Source organism: Rhinopithecus bieti, unplaced genomic scaffold (genome assembly GCF_001698545.2).
Source record: "Rhinopithecus bieti isolate Rb0 unplaced genomic scaffold, ASM169854v2 scaffold_67730, whole genome shotgun sequence".
Lineage (NCBI taxonomy): Eukaryota > Metazoa > Chordata > Mammalia > Primates > Cercopithecidae > Rhinopithecus > Rhinopithecus bieti.
This window is the reverse complement of record NW_016825956.1, coordinates 583,278-609,766: the sequence shown is the minus strand read 5'-3', so window position 1 is coordinate 609,766 and position 26,489 is coordinate 583,278. Positions and strand designations below refer to the sequence as shown.

The 26,489-nt window shown below is 32.1% G+C and overlaps 1 protein-coding gene across 1 annotated transcript in view; it reads left to right on the top strand.

The window, feature by feature from the left end:
- The window catches only part of COL11A1 (collagen type XI alpha 1 chain), a 232,172-nt gene that overhangs the window by 85,979 nt on the left and 119,704 nt on the right, over positions 1-26,489 (top strand). Inside the window, exons 9-25 of the mRNA XM_017863237.1 lie at positions 659-913; positions 2,217-2,279; positions 3,694-3,735; positions 4,668-4,730; positions 6,822-6,896; positions 7,963-8,046; positions 11,312-11,368; positions 15,319-15,372; positions 17,239-17,292; positions 17,433-17,486; positions 17,669-17,722; positions 18,907-18,960; positions 19,084-19,128; positions 20,298-20,351; positions 20,729-20,773; positions 21,034-21,087; positions 21,546-21,590. Of these exons, the coding sequence (XP_017718726.1) occupies positions 659-913; positions 2,217-2,279; positions 3,694-3,735; positions 4,668-4,730; positions 6,822-6,896; positions 7,963-8,046; positions 11,312-11,368; positions 15,319-15,372; positions 17,239-17,292; positions 17,433-17,486; positions 17,669-17,722; positions 18,907-18,960; positions 19,084-19,128; positions 20,298-20,351; positions 20,729-20,773; positions 21,034-21,087; positions 21,546-21,590 (1,152 nt within the window). The remainder of the gene's footprint in view (positions 1-658; positions 914-2,216; positions 2,280-3,693; positions 3,736-4,667; positions 4,731-6,821; positions 6,897-7,962; positions 8,047-11,311; positions 11,369-15,318; positions 15,373-17,238; positions 17,293-17,432; positions 17,487-17,668; positions 17,723-18,906; positions 18,961-19,083; positions 19,129-20,297; positions 20,352-20,728; positions 20,774-21,033; positions 21,088-21,545; positions 21,591-26,489) is intronic.

The window sequence follows — 26,489 nt, the reverse complement described above, 5'->3', positions numbered from 1 at the left end:
AATCCCAACACTTTGGGAGGCCAAGGCGGGTGGATCACCTGAGGTCGGGAGTTCAAGACCAGACTAATCAATATGGAGAAAACCCGTCTCTACTAAATATACAAAATTACCGGGGCATGGTGGCACATACCTGTAATCCTAGCTACTCGGGAGGCTTAGGCAGGAGAATCTCTTGAACCCAGGAGGTGGAAGTTGCCGTAAGCCGAGATTACACCATTGCACTCCAGCTAGGCAATAAGAGCAAAACTCCATCTCAAAAAAAAAAAAAAAAAAAAAAGAAAGAAAGAAAAAAAAAAATTAGCAAAGATTTAACCCCATACATTTTTTTATTGTTCAAATCTTAAACTATGAAGTAAATATGAAATTGACTAACATGTTTTTTCCAATGGAACAAGCAAATACACATGTTAATTCCATGTGAATATTTGCAGTTTATTGGAGAAAGTGCTTTGAAAGCAATATCTCTTTGTGCATAGCAATGTACAAATGTATTTCTTTCAATGATACTTGAAAGACTACTTTCCAGGTGTTTAGAGTTGCTTGAGTAGTAACAAAATCTCATCCCATCACATGCCATCAAACTGTAATTTAAATGCTTACCTTGCTTTACTAACAATAAACTTCATGTTCCTCAATTCCTTGCAATTTAAATTAATAGCCAAATCCAGTTGAAGAAATATTTACTGAAGAATATCTAACGGGAGAGGATTATGATTCCCAGAGGAAAAATTCTGAGGATACACTATACGAAAACAAAGAAATAGACGACAGGGACTCTGATCTTCTGGTAGATGGAGATTTAGGCGAATATGATTTTTATGAATATAAAGAATATGAAGATAAGCCAACAAGCCCCCCTAATGAAGAATTTGGTCCAGGTGTACCAGCAGAAACTGATATTACAGAAACAAGCGTAAGTTGATACTACGCTCTGTGTCGTTGTATGTCTTATTTATGGGATATTTTTATGTCCATGTCCATCTTAATGTCTTTTCAGGTTTAAAATGCAGGTTGAATTTTTATGTAAATTATGATTGCCTATTACCACTAGGACACTTTGTTAGATTCTTTCACATGGGAATCTTCAGCAATTGTATCGTTGGCCACACTTTTGGAGTCATTATCTGAAAGTAAAATCTTGAATAGAATTGCATCAGAAATTTTGTCATTGATAAGATTAAAACATAGTTGTTTTATTCTGAGTAGCAAGTCTGATTTTTAGACTATTTCTGATTTTTAGACTATTTCATTAAATTTAATTTGATGTTATTGCTTAATGCCTGGGAATAATCACTGACATCTATAGATGTCTTTATAAAACATGTTTATAAGAGGCCATTGTTCAATCTCATTTTAAGATTCAGTATTAATGCTTCTTACGCCTGTCTTTTAAGTTTTGCCCTATTTAAGCCTTCAATAGGTCTTCATACTTAAAATATATTTTAATAGGTTATTTTTAATGTGTTTACTTTACTAAATTGTCTTTTTAAAAACTGAAATGACGCGATGGCTCATTCCTGTAATCCCAGTACTTTGGGAGGCCGAAGTGGGCGGATCACGGGGTCAGGAGATCGAGACCATCCTGGCTAACACGGTGAAACTCCGTTTCTACTAAAAATACAAAAAATTAGCCAGGCGTGGTGGTGGGCGCCTGTAGTCACAGCTACTCGGCAGGCCAAGGCAGGAGAATGGCGTGAACCCGGAAGGCGGGACTTGCAGTGAGCGGATATCGCGCCACTGCACTCCAGCCTGGGCGACAGAGCGAGACTCCGTGTCAAAACAAACAAACAAAAAAAAGTGACATGGCCGGCCGGGCGTGTTGGCTCACGCCTGTAATCCTAGCACTTTGCGTGGCAGAGGCAGGCAGACTGGCTGAGCTCAGGAGTTCTAAACCAGCCTGGGCAACACGGTGAAAACCCGTGTCTAATAAAAATACAAACAAACAAACAAACAAAAACCTTAGCCAGGCGTGGTGGCGGGCTCCTGTAGTCCCAGCTACTTGGGAGGCTGAGGCAGGAGAATGATGTGAACCTGGGAGGCGAAGCTTGCAGTGAGCCAAGATCCTACCACTGCACTCTAGCTTGGGTGACAGAGTGAGACTCTGTCTCCAAAAAAGAAAGAAAGGAAGAAGAAGAAGAAGAAAAAAAAGAATAATAAAAGAAATAAAGAAATGGCCTTACAGATATTCAGGTTGTTTTGAATATTTCATTCAACAGATAAATGGCCATGGTGCATATGGAGAGAAAGGACAGAAAGGAGAACCAGCAGTGGTTGAGCCTGTAAGTAGGGGTGTGAATGCACTTTAAAGGTTGGTAAAATTGCTTGGGAGCCACCATTACGTTAAATTATTATATATATTCATGTATTACCAGTGATAATCTTGATGTCCAGATGTTTGCAATTCACCACAAATAAGTAAGTTAGTAAGGTCTTGTCTAGACAGGAGAATTTCAATAAAACAAAACATAGAGCTGCAGAATTTCAGAATTTGAAAGTAGCTAAAATTTATCTTGTCTAATTCTCTCATTGTAAAACTAAAGAACCAGAGATCTAAAGTACCTAAGCAATTTTCCTGAGGTTTCAAATGTTTGATCAATGAGATATAATAGGACTTTTAGCTTTCCTGCTTTCCAATTCAATGATATTTTTATCTAATCTCTGTGACTTAACATTATTTGAAATATATGACATACATATTTGTTACATATCCAAATTGTGTCATATGATAATATAAAATTTTTTTACTTCCTTTTCATCTACAGAAGAATCTCTAATTCATTCCAAATTAATTCTTTAAAGTTTCAATATTGTAGAAACAAATTCTTACTTAGAAAGCAGTTTTATCATTGTTTCCTGCTAATAAACAACTCGGAAAAACTAATGTATTAGGACTGAAGGTAGAACAATATACAAATCATTTCAGAAACTGTAAGGACACAAAATTCCAAAAAAAATAAATAAATAAAAGAAAGAGAAATGATAAAGAATAAAAGAATCAGTTTTAAGGACCTTGTTGGCCATCTACTCACTACTCCCAATCATGCAACATGCTCCCCAAAACGTTGAAAATACATTTTCAGACTGAATCGGTCATTATTATAAACATTTTAACCCCTTTTAAATGACATTGCAGCTTTTCAGTAGTCCAAAGATGGAGTGGAATGATAAATGTTTTAGAACTGAGTTCTTATTCTGAATTGCTCTTTATTCCTTTGCTTATATCACATTTATCCATTTTCCTTTTTCCTGGAATTTTCTGTAATTTCCCTGAATTAAGCTGCTTATTTTCCATTCATTTATTTACACAGCAAATATTTACTAAGTTTCTGTTTTGTGCCAGGTGTTATTCTGTGGGCTACAAACAAACAAAAAACAAAAACAAAAACCTTGGTAGAGTGTTTTGTCTGTACTCTTCTTGGAAGCACTTAGCATATTCTCCTTTGTAATATTATTCATCTAAATATTCATTTCCACTCCACTTAGTTCACACATTCTCTGAGGACACAGGCTATATCTTCTATCATGTTGAATTTCTTTCCTTCCCTGTGCAAAAACATTTGTAATTAATTTAAATGATATAAATAGATAATTCACTATTTAATATGCAATGATATCGTGTTCTCTTATATTCATGTAATTAAGAGGCTGGGGGTTATATTTCCCTGGTAGAGATGTTCTCTTTTCTTATTATAGGGTATGCTTGTCGAAGGACCACCAGGACCAGCAGGACCTGCAGTATGTAAATGTTTTAAGATTATTTTTGTCTATTTAAAGTAATCATATATGAGATTTCTATTAATTACTGAATGAGAACATTTTAGACTAATTAGAATGTTGAACTATAGAGAAAAACATTTGTTCAGAGGAGCTCGTGCTTTGGTCTGCCTTCTAATTTGTCTATCCAAGTAATACTCTTTAAATTTTGTTTTAAATATTTTTGCTGCTTAGATGTCTCTGCATCTTCTCAACTTACTTTCGTCTTTCTACTGAAATATATAAAAGTAAAGAAGAGTAATCCTTATCTTCATTGCAGGGGTATAATTATATCTCAACAAACGGAATTGCGACTTCTAGGTAGACTGTAGCTGCCTTATCTATACCTCTGTGGGGAGTAATTATCAGATTCCATTGTGGTTTCCTGATAAGGCTGATGTTGCTCAGTGTGTTTATTCTCAGGTGATTGCACTGATAAGACCCTGTAATAAATCCTCTGTCTTTTGTGGAATTAAACTCTTGTCATCTGAAATAATAGATAATACTGATGCATTTAAATATGTTTACCCATAAAAGGAAACATATAATTGCCTCTAACCTAAAAGATTTCTACATGTTCAACTTGGCTATCAAATTTTTGAGTTCTAATTTTATGAGTGTTCCATTTCTTCAGTTAGAACTGGGACCAAATATGACCTTAGAGACTTGACATTGACATATTCTTCTTTCCTGTTTTTCCTTGGAATGTTTGCCTCCATTCTGAGAGCAGCTGAACTAGCTACAAATTGGTTTCTATATGTTGTCTTTTCACAGGAAGATAAATAGGGCAACTATTTAGAAGACTAGTGTATATTTATAAAATATAAATGAATTCTTCGACAGGACTAGGGTGAATTCGTCTGAATATTAATGAGATTAGGAATCTAATTCTGATACGTTTTGTTTCTCTATAGGGTATTATGGGTCCTCCAGGTCTACAAGGCCCCACTGGACCCCCTGGTGACCCGGGCGATAGGGTAAGTGAATGGACATGACATCTCATTACAAATACATGTCATACAGACAAAAATAATTAAAATGTATTCTACAAGTTTAACATGTTATTCTTCCTGTGTGTGGGAGGAGTAGAGGCCGCATGAATTCAGTGCTGCACAACATTTTAGTTAACTTTTTAAATATTATTTTAAAGTGAGGATAAAAAATGTGCATTTATCTATGGCATCATTAGTATCAAACTTTTATTTTCAGCCAATATCCCTGATGATATGAACTCGTGACATTAGGGATTCTAGTATTCAAATTTGAATTCCAGACATATTTTTCCAGGTATTCTCATTTATATTTAGTTGGATGCTGACAGAATGAGTTAATAAATCTAAATTCCACTTTGAAGATCAAACGCTGGGTTATATGCTGAAAGATCTCATTTGTGTTAAGTCTCTTCAAACTCTTCTCATAAAATACCCTTCCCTTTTTTTCCCACATCCTTGAGTAGCCAATAACTTTGTACTTTTTTTTCTTTTGTTCTTCAGAGGATCAGAGATGCAAATAACTTATACTTTTCATATAATTACAATTTAAAGAATGTAAAAACCTTTTAATTTAAATTTAATGGAAGAAGATTTTTAAATATTTCAGAAATTCTGGACTGAGTGACAGCTATTTAAGGTCAGAGGGCATAAGAAGTATATTATGCAAAGATTATGAAACTTTTTATTTAAAATAAAGTTCATAAGGTTAGTTCTTACATGCTCTGCTTACTTAATTTGATATATCCAGTTTCTTGGAGATATTTATTTGTAATAGTCATTTCAGTTAATATTTTTAAATCTCACCATGTTTTCATGAGACCTTTTTGGATTCTGTAATTTACTGGACTTAAACTCTATATCAGGTGATAAATTCATCTCTTTCCATTGTGCCTTATGAATACAAACATATAAATGATCTAAAAATGTAGGAAATATTTTAGTAATAGGAAATCATACCATTCAAGCTAGATTTGTTAGGATTTGAAACAATTATTTCTTTATAGACGCCGTTATTTTTAACTTATTTTAATAGTTCCTTGAAGCCTGTAGATAATCTATTGAAATAATATTCTAAATAAAATATAATTTTGCCAATCTAGAATCAATGTTAACAGTTTTCTAAGAGTTAAGTTTTTATAAGAAATTCACATTTGAAAAGTGCTGCTGCATTTTTTTTTTTTTTTTATATTGGATGGGCACTTTGAGTTATAGCATTTTGTATCTAGTTATTTATTAATTTTTGAATTTACTTGCTTCCCTGCCAAGTATGACATTGCTATGTAGAAATGTCTCCTTATATTGAAAGCTTATGGACATATACGTTGTATCTATTTGTCACATACTTATGAACAGATGTATATATTACATATTTAATATTTTCTATATTCACATCCATATCTTGGATTTCCAGACAGCATTGTCACACCTAAACTTCTAGTGCATGCATGTATGCATGTACACATACACACACTGAGTATATTTCATCAGTAAACATTTAAAATAAATTAGTCATTATCTATGATTAACATTAACATGCTAAAATTAGCCATTATCTATGTTAAAAAGTATCTCTCTTGAAGATAGTGTCTATTGTCTATTAAAAATAGTATGTAGTTAAGTATTCTACTAAATAAACACTATTTATGTAGCTGTTGAAGAATACTAAAATATACCTTAAACCCAGTAATTTTTAAATAAAACTTTCATCATTTACTTAAATCTGTTTTATCTAACTATAAGAACCAGGCTTGTACTACTTGTTTTTCTCACATTACTTTCCCCCAAAATATATGTGAACTCTTCATTTTACACAGTTTTAGGCTGCAAACAAAGTTTGAGCAAAATTTATATCTTAATTAGATTATGTACTAATAACCAAACATTATTAAAATCATCTAAAACTAGTACAATAGAATAGAATTCTGTGTAGGGATACTTACTAAAAACGGATTAAATAAGATGGAAAGGGCAAATGCAAATTAGATAAACTAGACCTATGTTATAAGTTATTCTAGTTCTAGTAAATATTGTTATTTTGATATTTATTTATTTTGGTTATTTCATTTATTTTCCTAGGGTCCCCCAGGACGTCCTGGCTTACCAGGGGCTGATGGTTTACCTGGTCCTCCTGGTACTATGTTGATGTTACCGGTATGTTCTTTTTCATGTTATGGAAATGACTTGATATTTTGTCATCTTTTTTCTAAAGATTATTGTTCAACCACATTGAAGAGCAATCAACTAAAAACCATTGTATGAGGTAGAAATACTTGAAATTAAGCAGCATTTGGAAATTCAGGGAAATTTTACAAAACAAAATTCTGATAAGTATCAATCTCTGAATTAAAACTAAGAATTCATTATTTGATTACACTCTTAGCAACAGAGTTTTTAATAGTATTTCCAATTATGGTTTATCCTGAGTCACATTATTAACATGTTTTTATACGTTATTTAACATAGCATTAGTACACTATTTACCATCTATTATCTATACAGCCATAAGTAATATTTATTTGTAGTGTTATTATTCATTGCTCAAAAATTATTTGCTTTATTGTAAGATTCCTTTATAAAGTTTTTGCTGCCCTGGTGTTTTGGGAAAAAAATGTGTATTTTATTTATCAATTTCAATGTCATGAACAAAGTTTCAAGAAATAATTACTTAGAATGAAAAATTGATTCATACTGCATTTTGAGTTAAATGGAGCAAATTTTATAGAGGAATGTTACAGAAGATCTGTTTTGTAACATAAGCACTTAAGAATGGGTGAACAAAATAAATAAATCACAAGGAAAATTTCATGTGTATTAATGGATATTCCAAAAAATTTGACAAACAGAATAGAGATTGAGCTGTAACCGTCACTGAACTTGGTATATTTGGAATTTTATACAAATTAATCAATAAAATGGGTAGCATTTGTGCTTAAAAAGTCACAGTGATTTATTCCAGAGGTGTAGAAATTATAACATTTAAAATTGAAACACAGTTTCTAGTTTCTTCTTCTACAGTGGTAACCTGTAGTGTAAAGAACTTCCATAAGAGATAGAGAGTAAAAACAAAACAAACTAGATCTCATGATTCATTATGGAGTTAGTTTGTAATTTTGTAAAATCCCACCATTTTAAGTAGTTTTTATCTAATGATGAAAGCACATAATTCAACATGTTTGACAAAGCTGATTTTGAATTTCTTAATATTATGTCTTCCAAGTTCCGTTATGGTGGTGATGGTTCCAAAGGACCAACAATCTCTGCTCAGGAAGCTCAGGCTCAAGCTATTCTTCAACAGGCTCGGGTAAGAAAGGATGAACTTGCATTCCCACAAGGTGACTGACTCTGTGTCAAGTATATATGTGTGTACATATGGAAGATGCTACCATTATTAATAGAATATTTACTTCTGAATAGTATATTGAACTTACTTAGAAAACTGCTAAAATTATATTTACTTTTCTAGTAGTAATGTTTATTAATTGAAAATTATAGTTAAGTAGCTGACCCATGCAATATTACCATTATATAATTCTAGCAGTCTCCCACCATAACACACAAGATTTCTATTTTTTTTTTTTTGAAGAGTATTGATATATTTACACCTAGTGCACCTTATCTATCACATCCAGTTTTACTCTGCTAAATCGTAAGTCAATGATTGGTTATAATTAAGAGAATAAAATTTGAAACACATTTGTTCTTAATTTTCTGGATTATCTAAGATATCAAGGGTAACACAGAAAATTAAATTTCTTGGACATCGTATATAAGAAAGGAACCTTCACATTTCTTACCAACCCTAATCTTTATAATCTGTAATGTTTTTAAAATTTCAGTTTATGATTTTTTTTAGTTTAAAGCTTCCACTACTTGTAAACTTATAAAATATAGAATTACATTTATGGTTTTTCTTAGTTTCATTGAAATTAGAATATACATAAGAAAGTCAAAAGGAAAGACCAGGGAGGAATTGGAATTCATATAACATTTTTATTCATAGTATTGTTTTTCTTTTTGAGGAATAAGGAAATAAAGGATTTATGATTGGTATGGATATGGTTACCTACTTTCTAAGCAATATAAATCACTTCTGTGATAAAATTTTTATTCATAATGATGATGAATTTATGCATGTGTTAAACTATCTGAAAACGTGTGAAAATTGTAATTCATCCTCAATATTTGTTTATGTCTTTCCTAAGTCTATTAATCTGAAAATATATCATTATTTGGTTACATCATGTTTAAAGATAATGAAAAATTAAAATATTTGTTTATTAGATTTTGGCATAATGCAAATCTAAAATTATTTAACATAATTTACTAAAGATTTCTACAACTTATTTTATAAAATACATTGTTTTGAACAATTTTAAGGTAATTATTTGAACTTAAATATTTTATGAGGTCATTGAATTCCTCATTTTATTAGCCCTCTTCACCTACTTGAAAAATAGGTAGCAAGCATTATAATTCAATTTTTCAGATATTTAATCTCAAGGATTAAGAAGTATATTGTCAAAAATCTCATGGTGAGTCAGTAGTGACTTTGGAGATCCTACTGTTTTCATCTCGTGCACTTTTCTAATATGATTTTGCATTTATTTCTGTTGCGGTATTATTTTTGATATCTTTGTGATAAATCTAAGTGTTTATCTCTTGAGCTCTCTAATATTCCAAAGTAGCACACAATACTAATTTAACATCTATCAAATTTTTATCTTTTGTATTGTATGTGTTCCAGCTTTTCAAGTATGCTAATTTCACATTTCTAATATTCAGTGTAATAATAGTGCATGTAATCAGTTTATTATGCCTATGATTATACAAAATAAAACATTCTTCTCTGTAGCATTAGATTTGAGATTTGTTGAAAGGCACATATTATCATAACACTTCCTGACCAGTTTTGTTTGATAGTGTCTGGCTTTAGTTATCATAATTTTTCCTAAACTATTGCTAAAATAATTTTATCTAAAGTCTCTCAAATTGTGCCTACACATTTAAGAGAAAAAGGCTATGCATTATTCTTCAGTNATAATCTGTAATGTTTTTAAAATTTCAGTTTATGATTTTTTTTAGTTTAAAGCTTCCACTACTTGTAAACTTATAAAATATAGAATTACATTTATGGTTTTTCTTAGTTTCATTGAAATTAGAATATACATAAGAAAGTCAAAAGGAAAGACCAGGGAGGAATTGGAATTCATATAACATTTTTATTCATAGTATTGTTTTTCTTTTTGAGGAATAAGGAAATAAAGGATTTATGATTGGTATGGATATGGTTACCTACTTTCTAAGCAATATAAATCACTTCTGTGATAAAATTTTATTCATAATGATGATGAATTTATGCATGTGTTAAACTATCTGAAAACGTGTGAAAATTGTAATTCATCCTCAATATTTGTTTATGTCTTTCCTAAGTCTATTAATCTGAAAATATATCATTATTTGGTTACATCATGTTTAAAGATAATGAAAATTAAAATATTTGTTTATTAGATTTTGGCATAATGCAAATCTAAAATTATTTAACATAATTTACTAAAGATTTCTACAACTTATTTTATAAAATACATTGTTTTGAACAATTTTAAGGTAATTATTTGAACTTAAATATTTTATGAGGTCATTGAATTCCTCATTTTATTAGCCCTCTTCACCTACTTGAAAATAGGTAGCAAGCATTATAATTCAATTTTCAGATATTTAATCTCAAGGATTAAGAAGTATATTGTCAAAATCTCATGGTGAGTCAGTAGTGACTTTGGAGATCCTACTGTTTTCATCTCGTGCACTTTTCTAATATGATTTTGCATTTATTTCTGTTGCGGTATTATTTTGATATCTTTGTGATAAATCTAAGTGTTTATCTCTTGAGCTCTCTAATATTCCAAAGTAGCACACAATACTAATTTAACATCTATCAAATTTTATCTTTTGTATTGTATGTGTTCCAGCTTTTCAAGTATGCTAATTTCACATTTCTAATATTCAGTGTAATAATAGTGCATGTAATCAGTTTATTATGCCTATGATTATACAAAATAAAACATTCTTCTCTGTAGCATTAGATTTGAGATTTGTTGAAAGGCACATATTATCATAACACTTCCTGACCAGTTTTGTTTGATAGTGTCTGGCTTTAGTTATCATAATTTTCCTAAACTATTGCTAAAATAATTTTATCTAAAGTCTCTCAAATTGTGCCTACACATTTAAGAGAAAAAGGCTATGCATTATTCTTCAGTAAATTCAGAATAGTAAATTATCAGATATTAGTTGTTCTAAAATCTAGTTTAACTTTTATTTTGATTAAATCATAGCAATATATGTTACAAGATTTTATATGTTAAAAGTTTTCAAAATGTCTGATATTTACCTCTTTTGTCATTCTAGAAATTGGCAGTTCTTCAGTAACCCGACACTCTTTCTAGCATGTAGCTATTAAATCTGTGTTGATCATGTGTTACTTAAGGGTAGCTTGTGCATATTCATATTGTACTTTAATTTGCTCTTCCAGGAGAATATTACTGAATTTGATATATTTTGTTTTCTAGATTGCTCTGAGAGGCCCACCTGGCCCAATGGGTCTAACTGGAAGACCAGGTCCTGTGGTAGGTTACTCCAACAAAGATAATATATGTTAAAATTTTCAAATTAGCAGTTCCCTGTGCAACTTCTTCCAGGGATTGTGCATATCTCTGGTTGGTGACAGTAGTGTATGTTTTCATGCTTGCTGTTGTTTCCATTAAAAAAAAATCCTTCTCAATTCAGTTTTCAGTACATTTTGATCAAAAGGTCTCAGTAAAAAATTTAAATTGAATAAAGAAAAATGTAATTGAGTCATATCCAACTATTAATTTCTTAAACTATAAGTATCATTCATTTGCCTAACATTCAGTTTCTAAAATGATATTTTACAATAATCCTTGAGACTTAATTTTATATTAAACAAAATGTTTGTTAAAAAAGAAAAATATATTTGAGGCCAGTAAAAATTATGACAAAATCTTCAGACAAGCAAGATACTTTTTTAAACTGCAGGTTGCCTCAGTATTCCACAAGATGCTTCAGATATTAGAGAGAGTATTTTCTGTTGTAGAAACTCTTGGAAATAACAAAGTATTATTTTTTTCTTACTAGCATGATAGCAAGCTAAGATATTTCAAATATTTTTGTCTAAAAAATCTTCAAAGACACTAGAATATACTAATGTTAAGTGGTGTAGCAGTTCACAGGATTCAAACCAGGATTTTCACTAATTTTAGAATAGATGGATAAATAATTTATATTTTAAATATTTGCTTTTTAGTATATTTTTTTACTGTGCTTTCATATGCTCTCACAGACTTTCAAAATATTTTATGAAAATAAATCTATTTACAGAATGTATTATTCTGAAAGTTAAAATCTTATCTGTATTGTACGTACTAGACACTTACAGCAAAACTATTGTATTCAAATTTAAATCAAGTGCTTAGTCTTCTAATTATTTAATCTGTTTTACTGGTTATATTAGGGTGATAGTTTTTCTTCATGTATTTTATTCAAGATTTTATTGTGTAGATTTCCTTATATTTATATTTACCATAATTTAGTCAAAATTTTACATTTATTTTGCAGGAATATACAGTCAATCATATAAGCTCAGGTGGAACATATATTCTGATAATGTTTCATAGAATTTAAACTATATAATTTAACACGTTATTAAATATTTATCATATATATTATCATACTTTGCCTTTCCAAAATACAATAATATGGCAAATTCTATATCACTTAACAAATGAAATAGAGTTGATTTTCAATTATTTGTTAATGACTCAAATTTACGTAACAGGAAAGTAAGTAGTATATTAGTGTATTATAAAATTGGGGGTCAGAAGAATTAACCTAGGTATTTTATTAAAAATAAAAATTTCTGAGCCTCTGAACTTAAGACTCTAAAGTTGTAGATTCAGAATTGGAACCAGCACTGTAATTTTAATATGTGCACCAGATTGATTCCTATGGGCAAACATATTTGAGAAACAGTGCCATATATGATTTAATTTATAAATATCAGGCCGGGCGTGGTGGCTCGCGCCTGTAATCCCAGCACTTTGGGAGGCCAAGGCAAGCGGATCACCTGAGGTTGGGAGTTCGATACCAGCCTGACCAACATGGAGAAACCCCGTCTCTACTAAAAGTAGAAAATTAGCCGGGTGTGCTGGTGCATGCCTGTAATCCCAGATACTCAGGAGGCTGAGGCAGGAGAATCGCTTGAACCCAGGATGTGGAGGTTGCTGTGCGCTGAGATCGCGTCAGGGGACTCCAGTCTTGGTGACAGAGCTAGACTCCATCTCAAATAAAAATAAATAAATAAAAAGAAAAACAAATATCAGTCCTAGGATATCTAAAACTCTATTATCCAAAGAAATTTCATTACTTATCTTGAAAAACACAAGGAAATGGATCCATAGAGGCTAACGGCAGCAATGAGCAGAAACAAGGGAGGCACATTACATTAGCGGTTCTTGTTTTCATTAAAAAACCATTAAGGGCCAGCCTATTTTCCATAGCCTGTTGGCAAAGAGAAAATATTGACAACCATATACACATTCTCAGTGTCATAGCCCAAACTGATTAATTTTAACTACTTAACTCTTTGGTATGAAAGTTTCAGCTTCCTTAATTATTGAAGGTAGGTATTGAGAGAAAAAAAATCGTATTGTTTCTTTTTACCATTTATTATACTTTGTTTCAAAACATGCAAATTTGATGTTTGCATCAAAATGTTAACTTGTTAGTCTTCCAAATATCTTTTAACTCTATAGTCTAAAAAAGTATTCACTAGATTAAGATTTAGAAAAGAAAGTTCTATATCAATATTTTGACATTTGTGCATTTTCCTATGAAAATTATTTTAACCACTTGTTTACATCCAGTTGCCTTTATAGACAAATGGAGGACTGTATCATAAAACATGCAGGAAGTGCAGAAAATTTTTTTCCCTATTATTTTATTGTCAATGACTGTGTGACATTTTTTAGAATAAGTGTTGGAGCAAAATAATTATAATCTGTTGAGTAGGTAGTGCTTATATAGAGAGAATGTAATACAGTCAATTAATTAAAAATAGTCTGTTCTATAATTGTATTCAATTCAGTGATTAATAATCTGACTTAATGTGGAACCCCAGTTTTTCTCTTGCAGAAGTTTGTTTGCAATAATTCTTTATTAGAAGCTTGAAAGTCATTATTCTTTTAATTTTAAATTTTGGAAAATTCATGTTACTTGACTTTTTGTATTTCGTAGACATCATGTTAATACTTCTTTTACTTTGGAGTCACCAGGAGGCTATAGATTGCTGACATGTTCAGATTTAGCATAATTTTAATCTTTGTCATACTTTATACAATGTGGTATTTAATGGAATGTGTATGGATTTAAATAAATTAGAATCTTTTAGAACACACAGTGTTTCAGCATGAAGTGACTATAATCACCATGTTTATTTTTAATGTTCTGAAGTTTTTTGGGGATATGTGTTGCCTAGTGTTTAATTTTAAAACTCACAACTTGTTTATAAAGCAATTTTATGGTTTGTTTATTTATTTTAGTTTATGTGCCAGGTTGTTGTTGCACCTTTTTATTTTTTATTTATTTTTATTTATTTATTTTGAGATGGAGTTTCACTCTTGTCACCCAGGCTGGGATGCGGTGGTGCGATCTTGGCTCTCTGCAAGCTCTGCCTCCCCGTTTCAAGCGATTCTCCTGCCTCAGCCTCCTGAGTAGCTAGGATTATGGGCGCCTGACGCCATGTCCACCTAAATTTTGTACTTTTAGTAAAGATAGAGTTTCGCTATGTTCGCCAGGCTGGTCTCGACCTCCTGACATCAGGTGATCCACCTGCCTTGGCCTCCCAAAGTTCTGAGATTACAGGCGTGAGCCACCAAGTCTGGTCACCTTAATTATGTAAATGCATTTAAGATATATTTGTTATACAGACTTATTATCATTGGAAAAAACAAACCAACCTGGGGAAAATGTGTTAACGCTATTTCAGGGCAATTATAATAGTATCAATAACATCAGGTTCTTGCCATTTTATTATTATACAATTTAGAGTCTAAAAATTATCTGAATATAAAAGCAGTAACATTTTGTCAATGTTAATCCTTATAGTATAAATGGATTAAATGTGTATCTGATTTGGTAATAATGGGTTACTCTACTACTGCATCACAGAGTAGTGATAAATAATGCTTTGTGTATCATCCTATGAGTTCTTATAGTGCACACACAAAAGACAATTTCAATGTGATTTCATGAGGTTAACTTCTGTGCAGTGCTACATAAAATATAGACCTTTATTGCTCACAAATTGGAATGTAATCAATACATTGAGAAGAGATATACTTCAATGCAAGTGCTGGAGAATTTTACTGTGTTAATAAGATAATGCTAATATGATTAAATATATTTTGAATAATGTTTAATTATTTCAGGTGCAATTGGCAGGATAAAAGTACTTATGAAATTGCTAAATTAAGTGAAATATCTTCACTTTTTTCTATAGGGGGGGCCTGGTTCAGCTGGGGCCAAAGGTGAGAGTGGCGATCCAGGTCCTCAGGTAAGAAATCAAAATTTGTCTTTTTATTCTTGACTGGCTTCTTTGATACAGCATAATTCCTTTGAGAATGCATCAATAGTTCATTCTTTTTTGTTGTTGTTGTTGTTCCTGAGTAGTATTCTATTAAGGTATGAGAGTTTATTTTGAAATTTAAAAATTCAGAGAAAACTGATTACGATATTCGGGTGATTCAAGATATAGTAGCCTTCTCTGTTATGTTTGGTTAACTTTGCCATTAAAAGGATGGAAAATGTTTGCAGCTTAACTGGGAATCGTGTAAAAACACTGATATTAGACTATATGAAAAGGTAGGGAGTCCATTCTTTCCCAAAGTTTGTGAACTTTTGCTCAATATTTTCTTTTTATAAAATAGATGAATCTGAAAACATACCGCAGTAATTGTTTTGGATTTTAGTTTTCCTCGATTCCTTTAATCCAAAAAGAGAAATGTATTATCAAAGGAAGGATTATTTTCATTAAAAACTAAAAAGTAATTTGTACTGTTATTGTTGGCTCATGCCTTCGGACTGGAGTTCAGAGTACAGTGTTCTCACTACAAAGCTACATACTCTTCAACCTGTAGACCATCGTTTTTTTTTTTTTTTCAAGACAGAGTCTTGCTCTGCTCTGTTGCCCAGGCTGCAGTGTGCAGTGGCATGATCTTGGCTCACTGCAACCTTCGCCTCCTGGGTTCAAAGGATCCTCCTACTCTAGCCTCCTAAGTAGCTGGGACTACAGTCATGTGCCACCATGCCCGGCAAATTTTTCGTATTTTTTCTAGAGTTGGGGTTTCACCATATTGCCCAGTCTGGTCTCAAACTCCTGAGCTCAAGCAATCTGCCCTCCTGGGCCTCCCAGAGTGCTCGTATTACAGGAATGATTCACCATGCTGGGCCTTTAGACAGTCTTAATTTTTTATTTCTAGAATGAACATTTCACAGTGATTATAAAAATTATTTAAATTTTCAAATGTGGGTTTCATTATTTTCTACCATGTTTATTATATGCATATTATTTTAATTAACTTTAAATAGCATATGTAGTTAGTTAAATATGAAGGCCTATGTAATATTTGTAGTGGAACTACATTTGACCTATTATTAGCTGTATAATTTCACTTTAAAACATATATATTGATCCCCATGAAAAGTATATATTGACACATTATGGTATACTGCTACTGAAGAAAAAGATAATGAGAATTTTAAAACTTTAATCTGATATAGTATAGTGCCAGTCAATAATTTGCTTCAGGGATTGCCAAATTGTCCTCCAAATTTTTGTAGCTGATTGAAAGAGAGGTGTACCAGGCACTGTGCTGAATTTTAGAAGTATAGTGGGGAAAATTGATTAAAGACTTTAGCTGTTCACAATCTAAATGGGAGATTCAAACATGAGAAAAAACCATTATAATCCAACATTATAAGTGCAATAAAAGGAGAAATATCTAGTAAAGAACATACAACAAATGAGAGAAAGGTGAAAGAAAGGGCATTGGTAAGAGAAGAGAAATGGAATGAATAGTTCAGAGTGTGTTCCATCAAGGGAAATATAAAACTCCAAGGTTTTGGGAATAAAATGTGTAATTATTTCTTTTATTTAAATGTAACCTCATGTCTACATATATAGTTAATAAGTGGTATTTTTTTTTTGTAAGAAGCCATTTAGAAAAAATAGGTATTTATTTGATAGAAACCTTTTGTCTTCTGCTTTATTTGAACTTTAATGTGGAAATAATTTTCTTGTGTTTGAATGATTAAGTTAAAGCTAAGAGGATCCTAGTTTCTGACACCATCTCTCTTGATGCTATTGAGTTTGTTGATCAAGAATTCTATAATATGGTTTAATTATGATGTTTTGATATAGGGCCCTCGAGGCGTCCAGGGTCCCCCTGGTCCAACAGGAAAACCTGGAAAAAGGGTATGGCTTATTTTCATTGTGCATTTTGAAGGCATCTGCCATGATCATTAGATTTATTTATTTATTTATTCACTTATTTATTTTACTTACCTGCTAGTAATAAGAGTCACTTTGCTTAATCATGCTGTTGGCATTATCAGGGTCGTCCAGGTGCAGATGGAGGAAGAGGAATGCCAGGAGAACCTGGGGCAAAGGTCAGGAGCTCACATATTTTTATGTTCACATCCTGTGTGTCAGTTCACCACGTAAAATTTTATATTTAAAAATCCATTTTCTGAATCTGAGAGAATATTTCACATTTAATGGAAAGACTGGAATTGTGATGTTGATGATGATGATGATGATGATGATGATGATGATGATGATGGTTTTACAGGGAGATCGAGGGTTTGATGGACTTCCAGGTCTGCCAGGTGACAAAGGTCACAGGGTAAGATACATCTATTCCTTTTTTTTCCAGAGAATGTTATGAAATATTTTATAATTGATAACAATTGGGAAATCAGAAAAAGAAGAAAAATTAATTTTAACATTTGTGAATCGACTTAATAATAATGTAATAGATACTAGGAGGAAAATAGGTAAAATACACATGTGGTATCAGTGTAAGTTCTTTGAATATTTTTAGACATTATAATATTTCTTTTTTGCAAACATAAATTGAATCAGGATGTTTATATACATGTACCTGGAAAATATAAACAGAAGAGCAATGTGGACATTTAATTTTACCTCTAATTTTAAATAATTTTCTCAACTTTTCATTACTTTTGTCTGTGGACATATACTCAGAAGAAGACATCTGTAGGTAGTTTGTCATTAACACAGTAATATACTAGGCACTATGTTGTTTTTTGGTGATGATAAAAGCTTTCAGTACAAGTCAAGAACTTGTAATTTGTGAAGGCTAAAGAAACCATGATCCTGAACAGTATTTCAGCAGATAATTTTAGTAGGAAATTATGAAGACTGTCTCTCAAAAATAGATCAGCTTTAGATCTTCATATCTTTCTTTACCAGCATTAATAATGAGGCTAAGATAAGTTGTAAGAAAATTGGAGAAGAAAAATATAGTGAAAGAAAAGAAAACCCTATGAATGTCTGACAGAACATATAGTGTGTGTCTAACATCTTAAGATCAAGATCTACTTCTTATCCCATTTTTAAAAAAATACCAGATTTCTTTCATCCTCTGAGTCTATGCGCACGATTTAATATAAATTATTTAGACACGTAGAAATATCTTAAGTCAACAGTCACCAAAGCTATATCCATATTAATACACTCACAGCAAAATAAGTTTCTAAACTAATTTATCTCAAAATAATTAAATGTCTGGAAACTATTTAGAGATACTTATTTTACATAAAACTTTTGTATTGAAAATTAAGAGAACAATATTATAATTATAAAATATTATTAGCATACTAACATGTAAAGCCAGTTAAAGTTGTTAAATTATGATTTATCTGCAAAATGTTTTGAGGACGGTAAATAAAGCATATGTTTTCCCTGTCAAATGTCCTGTTTTATTTGGTTTGGATAGTTACCTGATAGACTGGTAAACATTCTACTTATTTCCATATGCTAATCATATTTGTATTGATTTAACAGGGTGAACGAGGTCCGCAAGGACCTCCAGGTCCTCCTGGTGATGATGGAATGAGGGTATATTAATACTTCTTTTCATTTCTTTACGAAATATTTAAAATTAAAACATAATAAAACAAAATCATGTTGAAATGATACATTGTCTAAATGTTCTATACTCATTTATTTCGTCAATGACAGGGAGAAGATGGAGAAATTGGACCAAGAGGTCTTCCAGGTGAAGCTGTAAGCAACTTATTTTTTATTTTTAAGTAATAGCTCTATTTTTTAGGACTAGTGGCTGGTGTTACACATATAAAAACAACGATAAACTCAGATAAATATTGCAGTCTTAGCTAAGCTAACCAGATAATTGCCATGTGAAAAAAATGAAAAAGGATATATAGAGGTCTTCTTTTGTTACAGAGAAAATCTTAGACGATTGAGGGAAAATCTGTGGAATGTAACATATTTCCAGCCAAAATGTTACCTTACCTAGTTTTGTTGCTGTTTCTTTATTTTGTTTTTTGTCCTGTCATCAGTAGCTCCAAAATTTATGTACTGAGAAGAAATGAATCCTATTACCAGAAAAAAAAAAATAGTATGTCACTTGGAATATACCAGACATATGGATTATATCACTTTTCTCCATCAAATATTACAAATGAGGAAACTGATCTGGGAATGTTTACTTGAAGCTAGCTAACAAAAAAACTAAACTAGAAATAGGCTTCCTAATTTTGGTTTTAAATTCCTACATTCTACCTTGTGCCACATTTTAGATCCTTGTCAAGTAAATTCAAGCAAATGGGGGAGAAATTAGATTATTTTATTGACTTTTCTAAAGAAGGAAAAGAAGGTGAGCAGGTGCAGGAGGGGTAAAAGAAGAGAAGGAGAAATCAAGTGTAAATAAAAATAATTTACGGAACCTCTCAAAAATGGTTTCTGTAATCTGCATATATAGTTACACAGCTGGTCGTTTTCTTTTCTCAGTGAATGCTATCTTAAGAAGAAATTTACCTAAATGTACAATAAATGAGAATCAGGACTCTTCTATTTGTATAGTATATCTGATTGAATAATAATGTTGAATGTTGTCATTGAAATCAAAAAATGACACAAAAGTGTCATATTGAAAATATTAAACTATTTCATATTTTAAAAATTCCCCAAGTGATTCCTATGTAAATTTATTGAATCAAAGAAACACAGTTTCTGTACTAAAAACTGTTATTTATTCTGGCTTTTGGATCAGTATAAACACTAGATATTTATGTTATGGACATCACTTTCAGTGTGTTAATAAAAGATGTCCAGATATTTTTACTCTAAAAATAACCTTAGGATTTCTTCATTGGAAGAGACATGTTTTAGGACTTTTTTTAAAAAGGCGTGCTTTTTTCTTTTTCTCCTAGGGCCCACGAGGTTTGCTGGGTCCAAGGGGAACTCCAGGAGCTCCAGGGCAGCCTGTATGTACTGCTGGAAACATTGAAGATTTTCTAGGGAAAGCTTGTTGCCAACCTTTGAGAGGCCATAAAAGCCCTCAGTAAAGAGCCAAGAGTTTATTGCCTTGTTGTATTTGAAGATCTACATTCCCTTTTTTCCTTCTATCTTCCTTTTGATTATCTTACTGTTTTCATGATATATCCCCAGCATGGTAGATTGTCTCCAATGTGGACATGGAAAAGAAAGTATAGGTCTTGTCTCTTCTTTATTTACATTAAATCCTAAAATGATTTTTAGTCGCTTAGGGTAGTGAGTATCATGCTATTAGATTATTCTTTTTGATTTTCTAATTTAGCATCAAAACATATAAGCAACCATACATACTTTTTCTTCGTTGCAGGGTATGGCAGGTGTAGATGGCCCCCCAGGACCAAAAGGGAACATGGTATGTATGTAGCAAATAGTGATAAAATAACCCATCTTTGAATATAACCACTAAGAAGCCATTTTTGTTGCTAAATCTAAAATATAAAGATTTCTTATATTTTGCTAAGTATATTAGATACATTAATATTTTACAATATTTTCCAGAATCTCTTGAGGGAAAACTGTTTAGAGGTGGGTGGAGGAATTTTCCAATTATGAAGAAAAAAATCTATTGTGTAAAATAGCCCATTAAAGACTTTTTATATTTTCCTCTGGCAGGGTCCCCAAGGGGAACCTGGGCCTCCAGGTCAACAAGGGAATCCAGGACCTCAGGTAAGTCTAAGCCATTGCAGCTCCTTTGAAATAATGGGGGTGGAGATGCTATCTTTGCATAAGAAAATTGACAGCCTCACAATTTTCTGTGTAGGCCTAGCAATATTTAAAATGTGAATGTAGGAAAATACATCCTTTTCTTTTTTAAAAAAGTTGAGCAAACTTGCAGAAGCCCCTCTCTTCCCAAGGAAAAATGAGTCATTCAATGTTTAGGGAATGCCAGGACTAATAGCCACCTGCAGGAGAGTTCTGAATAGGATCACATTATAGTCCCTTTGCAAAAAGAGTAGCTTGTGTAAAACTCCTCATCATGTTCTAAAATTCTTTGGGGTGTATAGGAATATATGCAGATTCTTATAACTCACTCTATGTACTGTAGTGAGCTAATAATTTGCTGTTTTAAAAGTGTGTTACTGTGATTTGACTTCTGATATATGAAATACATTTTTTAAAAATAGGGTCTTCCTGGTCCACAAGGTCCAATTGGTCCTCCTGGTGAAAAAGTAAGTTAATCTTTTGTTCTAGTAAAGCCTAGTGAACATGTTTGCTTTAGCAATCTTAGGCAGGTGTAAGGTCTGCCTTCTGTTTTTGTTAAGATATCTAGATTGCTCAGCACATAAGGAATTAATCTGGAGTTGACGTGGAAATACAGTGTGGGGAGAATTCATTTATATGTTCTTAAACTGTGAATGATAAAACTTCAGTTACCATTTAAACAGCTTCTAAATGTGATGTTCTCAGCTATATTAATTTCAGGAACATACTGGTACGAGTGAATATTTTCTCTTTATTTTAGGTCTCCTTTTCTTTCTCATTATTTTCCAAAAAAGTAACTAAGTTTGCTTGTGACAAAAGATTTGTAGGAAGATATAATGAAGGGAAAATTGTGAAGTTGTCATTGCCATCATATCTCATATATGAATGGCAAATGATGGTCTTGTTAATAACTCAATGTCTGGATCAAAACAAGAATAAGTCTTTAATTAAACACATGTCTTTTTCCCTGATATCCACTGTGAGAGTCCTTGAGTAATATTTTGTTCCCTGTAGTCATAGCACATTGCTAGCTGGCTCTTTTCCAACACCTTTTTTCTTTCATTATTTTTGTTGATTTCTACAAACATAACAATTTTTTTTAAAAAAAAACTAACAGCTTTATTGAGGTATAATTTGCATACTATAAATATTCACTTGTTTTAAGTGCACAAGTGAATGATTTTTACTAAATTTACAGTTGTGCTGCAATCTAACTTTCAGAATACTGATACCACTCCAGAAATAATCCTTGTGTTAATTTGCAGTCCGTGTTTCCACCCCCTCAGACCTAGCCAACAATTAATTTGCTTTTTATCTGTATAGATTTGAGTTTTCTGAATATTTCATATGAATGAAACTTATGAATAAATTTAATATATTATTTAATCATATGAATGCATATGTGACCTTTATGTCTGACTTCTTTCATTTTGGGTTCATCCATGCCGTAGTACTTTTTTTTTTTTTTTTTTTTTTGAGACGGAGTCTCCCTCTGTCGCCCAGGCTGGAGTGCAGTGGCCAGATCTCAGCTCACTGCAAGCTCCGCCTCCCGGGTTCACCCCATTCTCCTGCCTCAGCCTCCTGAGTAGCTGGGACTACAGGCGCCCGCCACCGCGCCCGGCTAATTTTTTGTATTTTAGTAGAGACAGGGTTTCACCGTGTTCTCGATCTCCTGACCTTGTGATCCGTCCGCCTCGGCCTCCCAAAGTGCTGGGATTACAGGCGTGAGCCACCGCGCCCGGCCTATGCCGTAGTACTTTTATTAGTACTTTGCTCATTATTTATTAGTACTTTGCTCCTTATTTTGTTCTCATAGTATTCCATTGATTGGCTATACCAGGTTCTGTTTACTTTTATTTGACAGTTGATAGAATACATGTAGTTTATACTTTTTTGCTATTATACATACCACTGCTGTAGTGAATAATTGCATACAAGTCTTTGTATCAATGTGTTTTCATTTCTTTTGGGTATATACTTAGAAGTAAAATTCCTCGGTTATGGTAAACTTATGTTTAATGTTTTGAGAATTCCACTCTTTTCTATATTGATTGTACCATTTTTCCTTCCAAGCAAAGATGTATGAGGATAGTAATTTCTCCACATTCTCACTCATGCTTGTTATTGTCTGTCTTCTTGATTACGATCATTCTTGTTGGTGTGAAATGGTATCTCACTGTGGTTGTAATTTGTATTTCCCTGATCACTACTTTTGTTGAACATCTTTTCCTATGCTTAGCAATCATTTCTATCACATCTTTGATAAAATATCTATTAAACTCTTTTGGTTAATATTCTAATTGGATTATTTATCTAAATATTGAGTTGTGAGAGCAAACATCAGATTTAAGTAGTTTTGAAAGTACTTTTTTCTGTGGATGCTTTAGACATAGATGCAGAGCACTACTGGAAAATGTCCTACGAGTTATGTTAGGTTCTAAAGGTTATTTTTAATATTTAGATCAGGGATTTTAATCTGGGTCACTCATATTTTAGATTAGCACATTATAAATATATTTGTTTTACATTGCACTTGACACCTGCACCTGTTAAATTTCTACCATGATTTTATCATGTATGTACTAGATTGTTAAGAGGAATTTGCTCTTAGGAAAAGTTGTTATATCTGAATTCCCTGTGCCAAGCCAGATAAAATATAGAATCTGGTTTACTGCACTTCTGGTGGTAAGAAAAGAGCTGTCTTACGTGCATACTGCTTCTGCCTCTGATCTGAAGCCAGTAGATTCAAAACCAGTCTCTTACCATCAAAAGGAGAAAGATACTCAAGAATATGAGGAAAACACTTTTTAATGATAATACATCTATAATATAAATTTTTTATTACATCTATATTAAAAGTAGAAATTATTATTTTAATTTTTTATTTTATTTATTTATTTATTTATTTATTTATTTATTTATTTTTTTGAGACGCAGTCTCGCTCTGTCGCCCAGGCTGGAGTGCAGTGGCCGGATCTCAGCTCACTGCAAGCTCCGCCTCCCAGGTTCACGCCATTCTCCTGCCTCAGCCTCGCGAGTAGCTGGGACTACAGGCACCCGCCACCTCACCTGGCTAGTTTTTTGTACTTTTTACTAGAGACGGGGTTTCACCTTGTTAGCCAGGGTGGTCTCAATCTCCTGACCTCGTGATCTGCCCGTCTTGGCCTCCCAAAGTACTGGGATTACAGGCTTGAGCCACCGTGCCCGGCCTACTTTTATTTTTAATGATAGCTATGATTTATTTATTCTGGCTGAGGAGTCTTGTCTCTGAAAATTTGGTAAATAGTAATGTTTTAATTGTATCATGGTATAATTTAACATTTTAATATAATTTAGCTAATGTCATATATTTTTACTATCCAAGAACAATGTTTTTTGCTAACTTCTTATAGCCTGGCTTTTATTTTGGTAAAATATTTCATAAAATTTAAGTTAATTAACTAAAATAGATAAGATATTATATTGTTTTTTTTCTGATATTTTTGATAAATATACCAAATACATCCTGTGATAAATTGTGATTTCTCCTAAATATTTCCTGTGATTTAATTTCTGAGTTTACTCATATATTAATTGCTCAGTAGCAATTGATGTTACATGACTGTCTTGAGTCCAGTATAAAATAACAGGACACAAAATAAATATTAAAGGGAGGAATTTTGAAGACATGGATAGGAACCTAAGTTCATCCAGATTGCAATGCTGCCACGTATTAGCATCGGCTAATTTACCTAAACTCTTAATCGATACTATTTCTCGCAATTCTTTGAGAATGTGGATAATGAACATAAATTGCCTAACATGGTACATAGAAACATTCAATAAACTTTAACTGCTTTATTAAAATCTAAATATATTACATTCTTTTAACTTTTTTTCCCCACCCCTCCAGGGAAACAGCAAACAGTAAACAAAGCAGACAAGATATTCTGCTATCATGGAACTTCCATTCTGAAAGAGATCTCTTCATTTTAGTTTGTTTAAATAACAATCTTATAGTGCAAGAGTGTTAATATATCTTGCCTATTATTTATTTATTTTATTATTATTATCATTATTTTTTGAGACGGAGTCTTGCTCTGCCACCCAGGCTGGAGTGCAGTGGAGCCATCTCCACTCACTGCAACCTCTGCCTCCCAGATTCAAGCAATCCTTCTGCCTCAGCCTCCCTAGTAGCTGGGATTACAGGCGTGCACCACCAGGCCCTGCTAATTATTGTATTTTTAGTAGAGATGGAGTTTCAACATGTTGCCTAGACTGATCTCAAATTCCTGGCCTCAAGTGATCAGCCCACCTAGGCCTCCCAAAGTGCTGAGATTACAGGCGTGAGCCGCCACCGCACCCTGCCTCTTGTCTATTCTCAAATATATAGCAACATAAAAATTCCGTGCAATATTTATTACCCAAAAGGTTATTGTCATACAAATATCACATTTGCTGATAACAATAATTAATGAAATAATTGTTTATATATTACATTTCGCTTTGAAGAAATAAAACCACTGCCTTGAGAGTGAAAGTTAATTTAAATGACAAGCAAAATGAGAGTAAAAATTTTGTGTTTTATGATACTTATTACATGGTGTTAAATTGATTGATTGAATATGACTTTTGTAGACTGGTGAAGAAGGTTGAAACATTCAAGTCCCTTAAATGAGGTGTAATTACTTTTGGTTAAAAAATCTTAATTTTTCAATTTAAAGGTTACTTTTAATTCATTTTTGTCTTATGCTGATTTGGTTGAAACTTTCTTGTAAAACTGCAATGTCAGGCAATATGAATACAATGATTATACTTTACTCCCTGAGAATGAAAAAAGCCCAAAAATATGTCCAGCATTTAGGCTTGCTGATATGTCCTTGACCTTCCCATTGATTCTGAATCCTGGACAATAACTTGATGTGTCAATAATGATGACCTGGGCTCTGGGAGCTTGATAAATTTAATATTCTTAGAAGAATGTCTACTTTTCTCCCAAGAAAAGGTCTGATTCCCAAGAAAAGATACTGTCACTACCAAGAAAAGGTAGTGATTCTTATCATGTTCCAAACTTAGAAATGGTCATGTTCAATGTGATTTGAAACTCTGTGTGGTTAAACAGGGATTAATCTGTTGAACTGTTACTTTATTATTATCTTGTTGGTTACCTATTAGGATATGTTCTTTTTACATTAAAATAGATTTACTTTCCTTCATTTCCTATGAATAGTTATCACACCATAACATTGCACAAAATATTTTTTAATTTTAAAATAAAATGGTGTTTCATCAATGTTACTATGTAATGGGGTTTCATCAATGTTACTATGTAATTTTTTGAATTAGTACTTATTAATATTATTAAGGGAAATAATACAATCTTTACC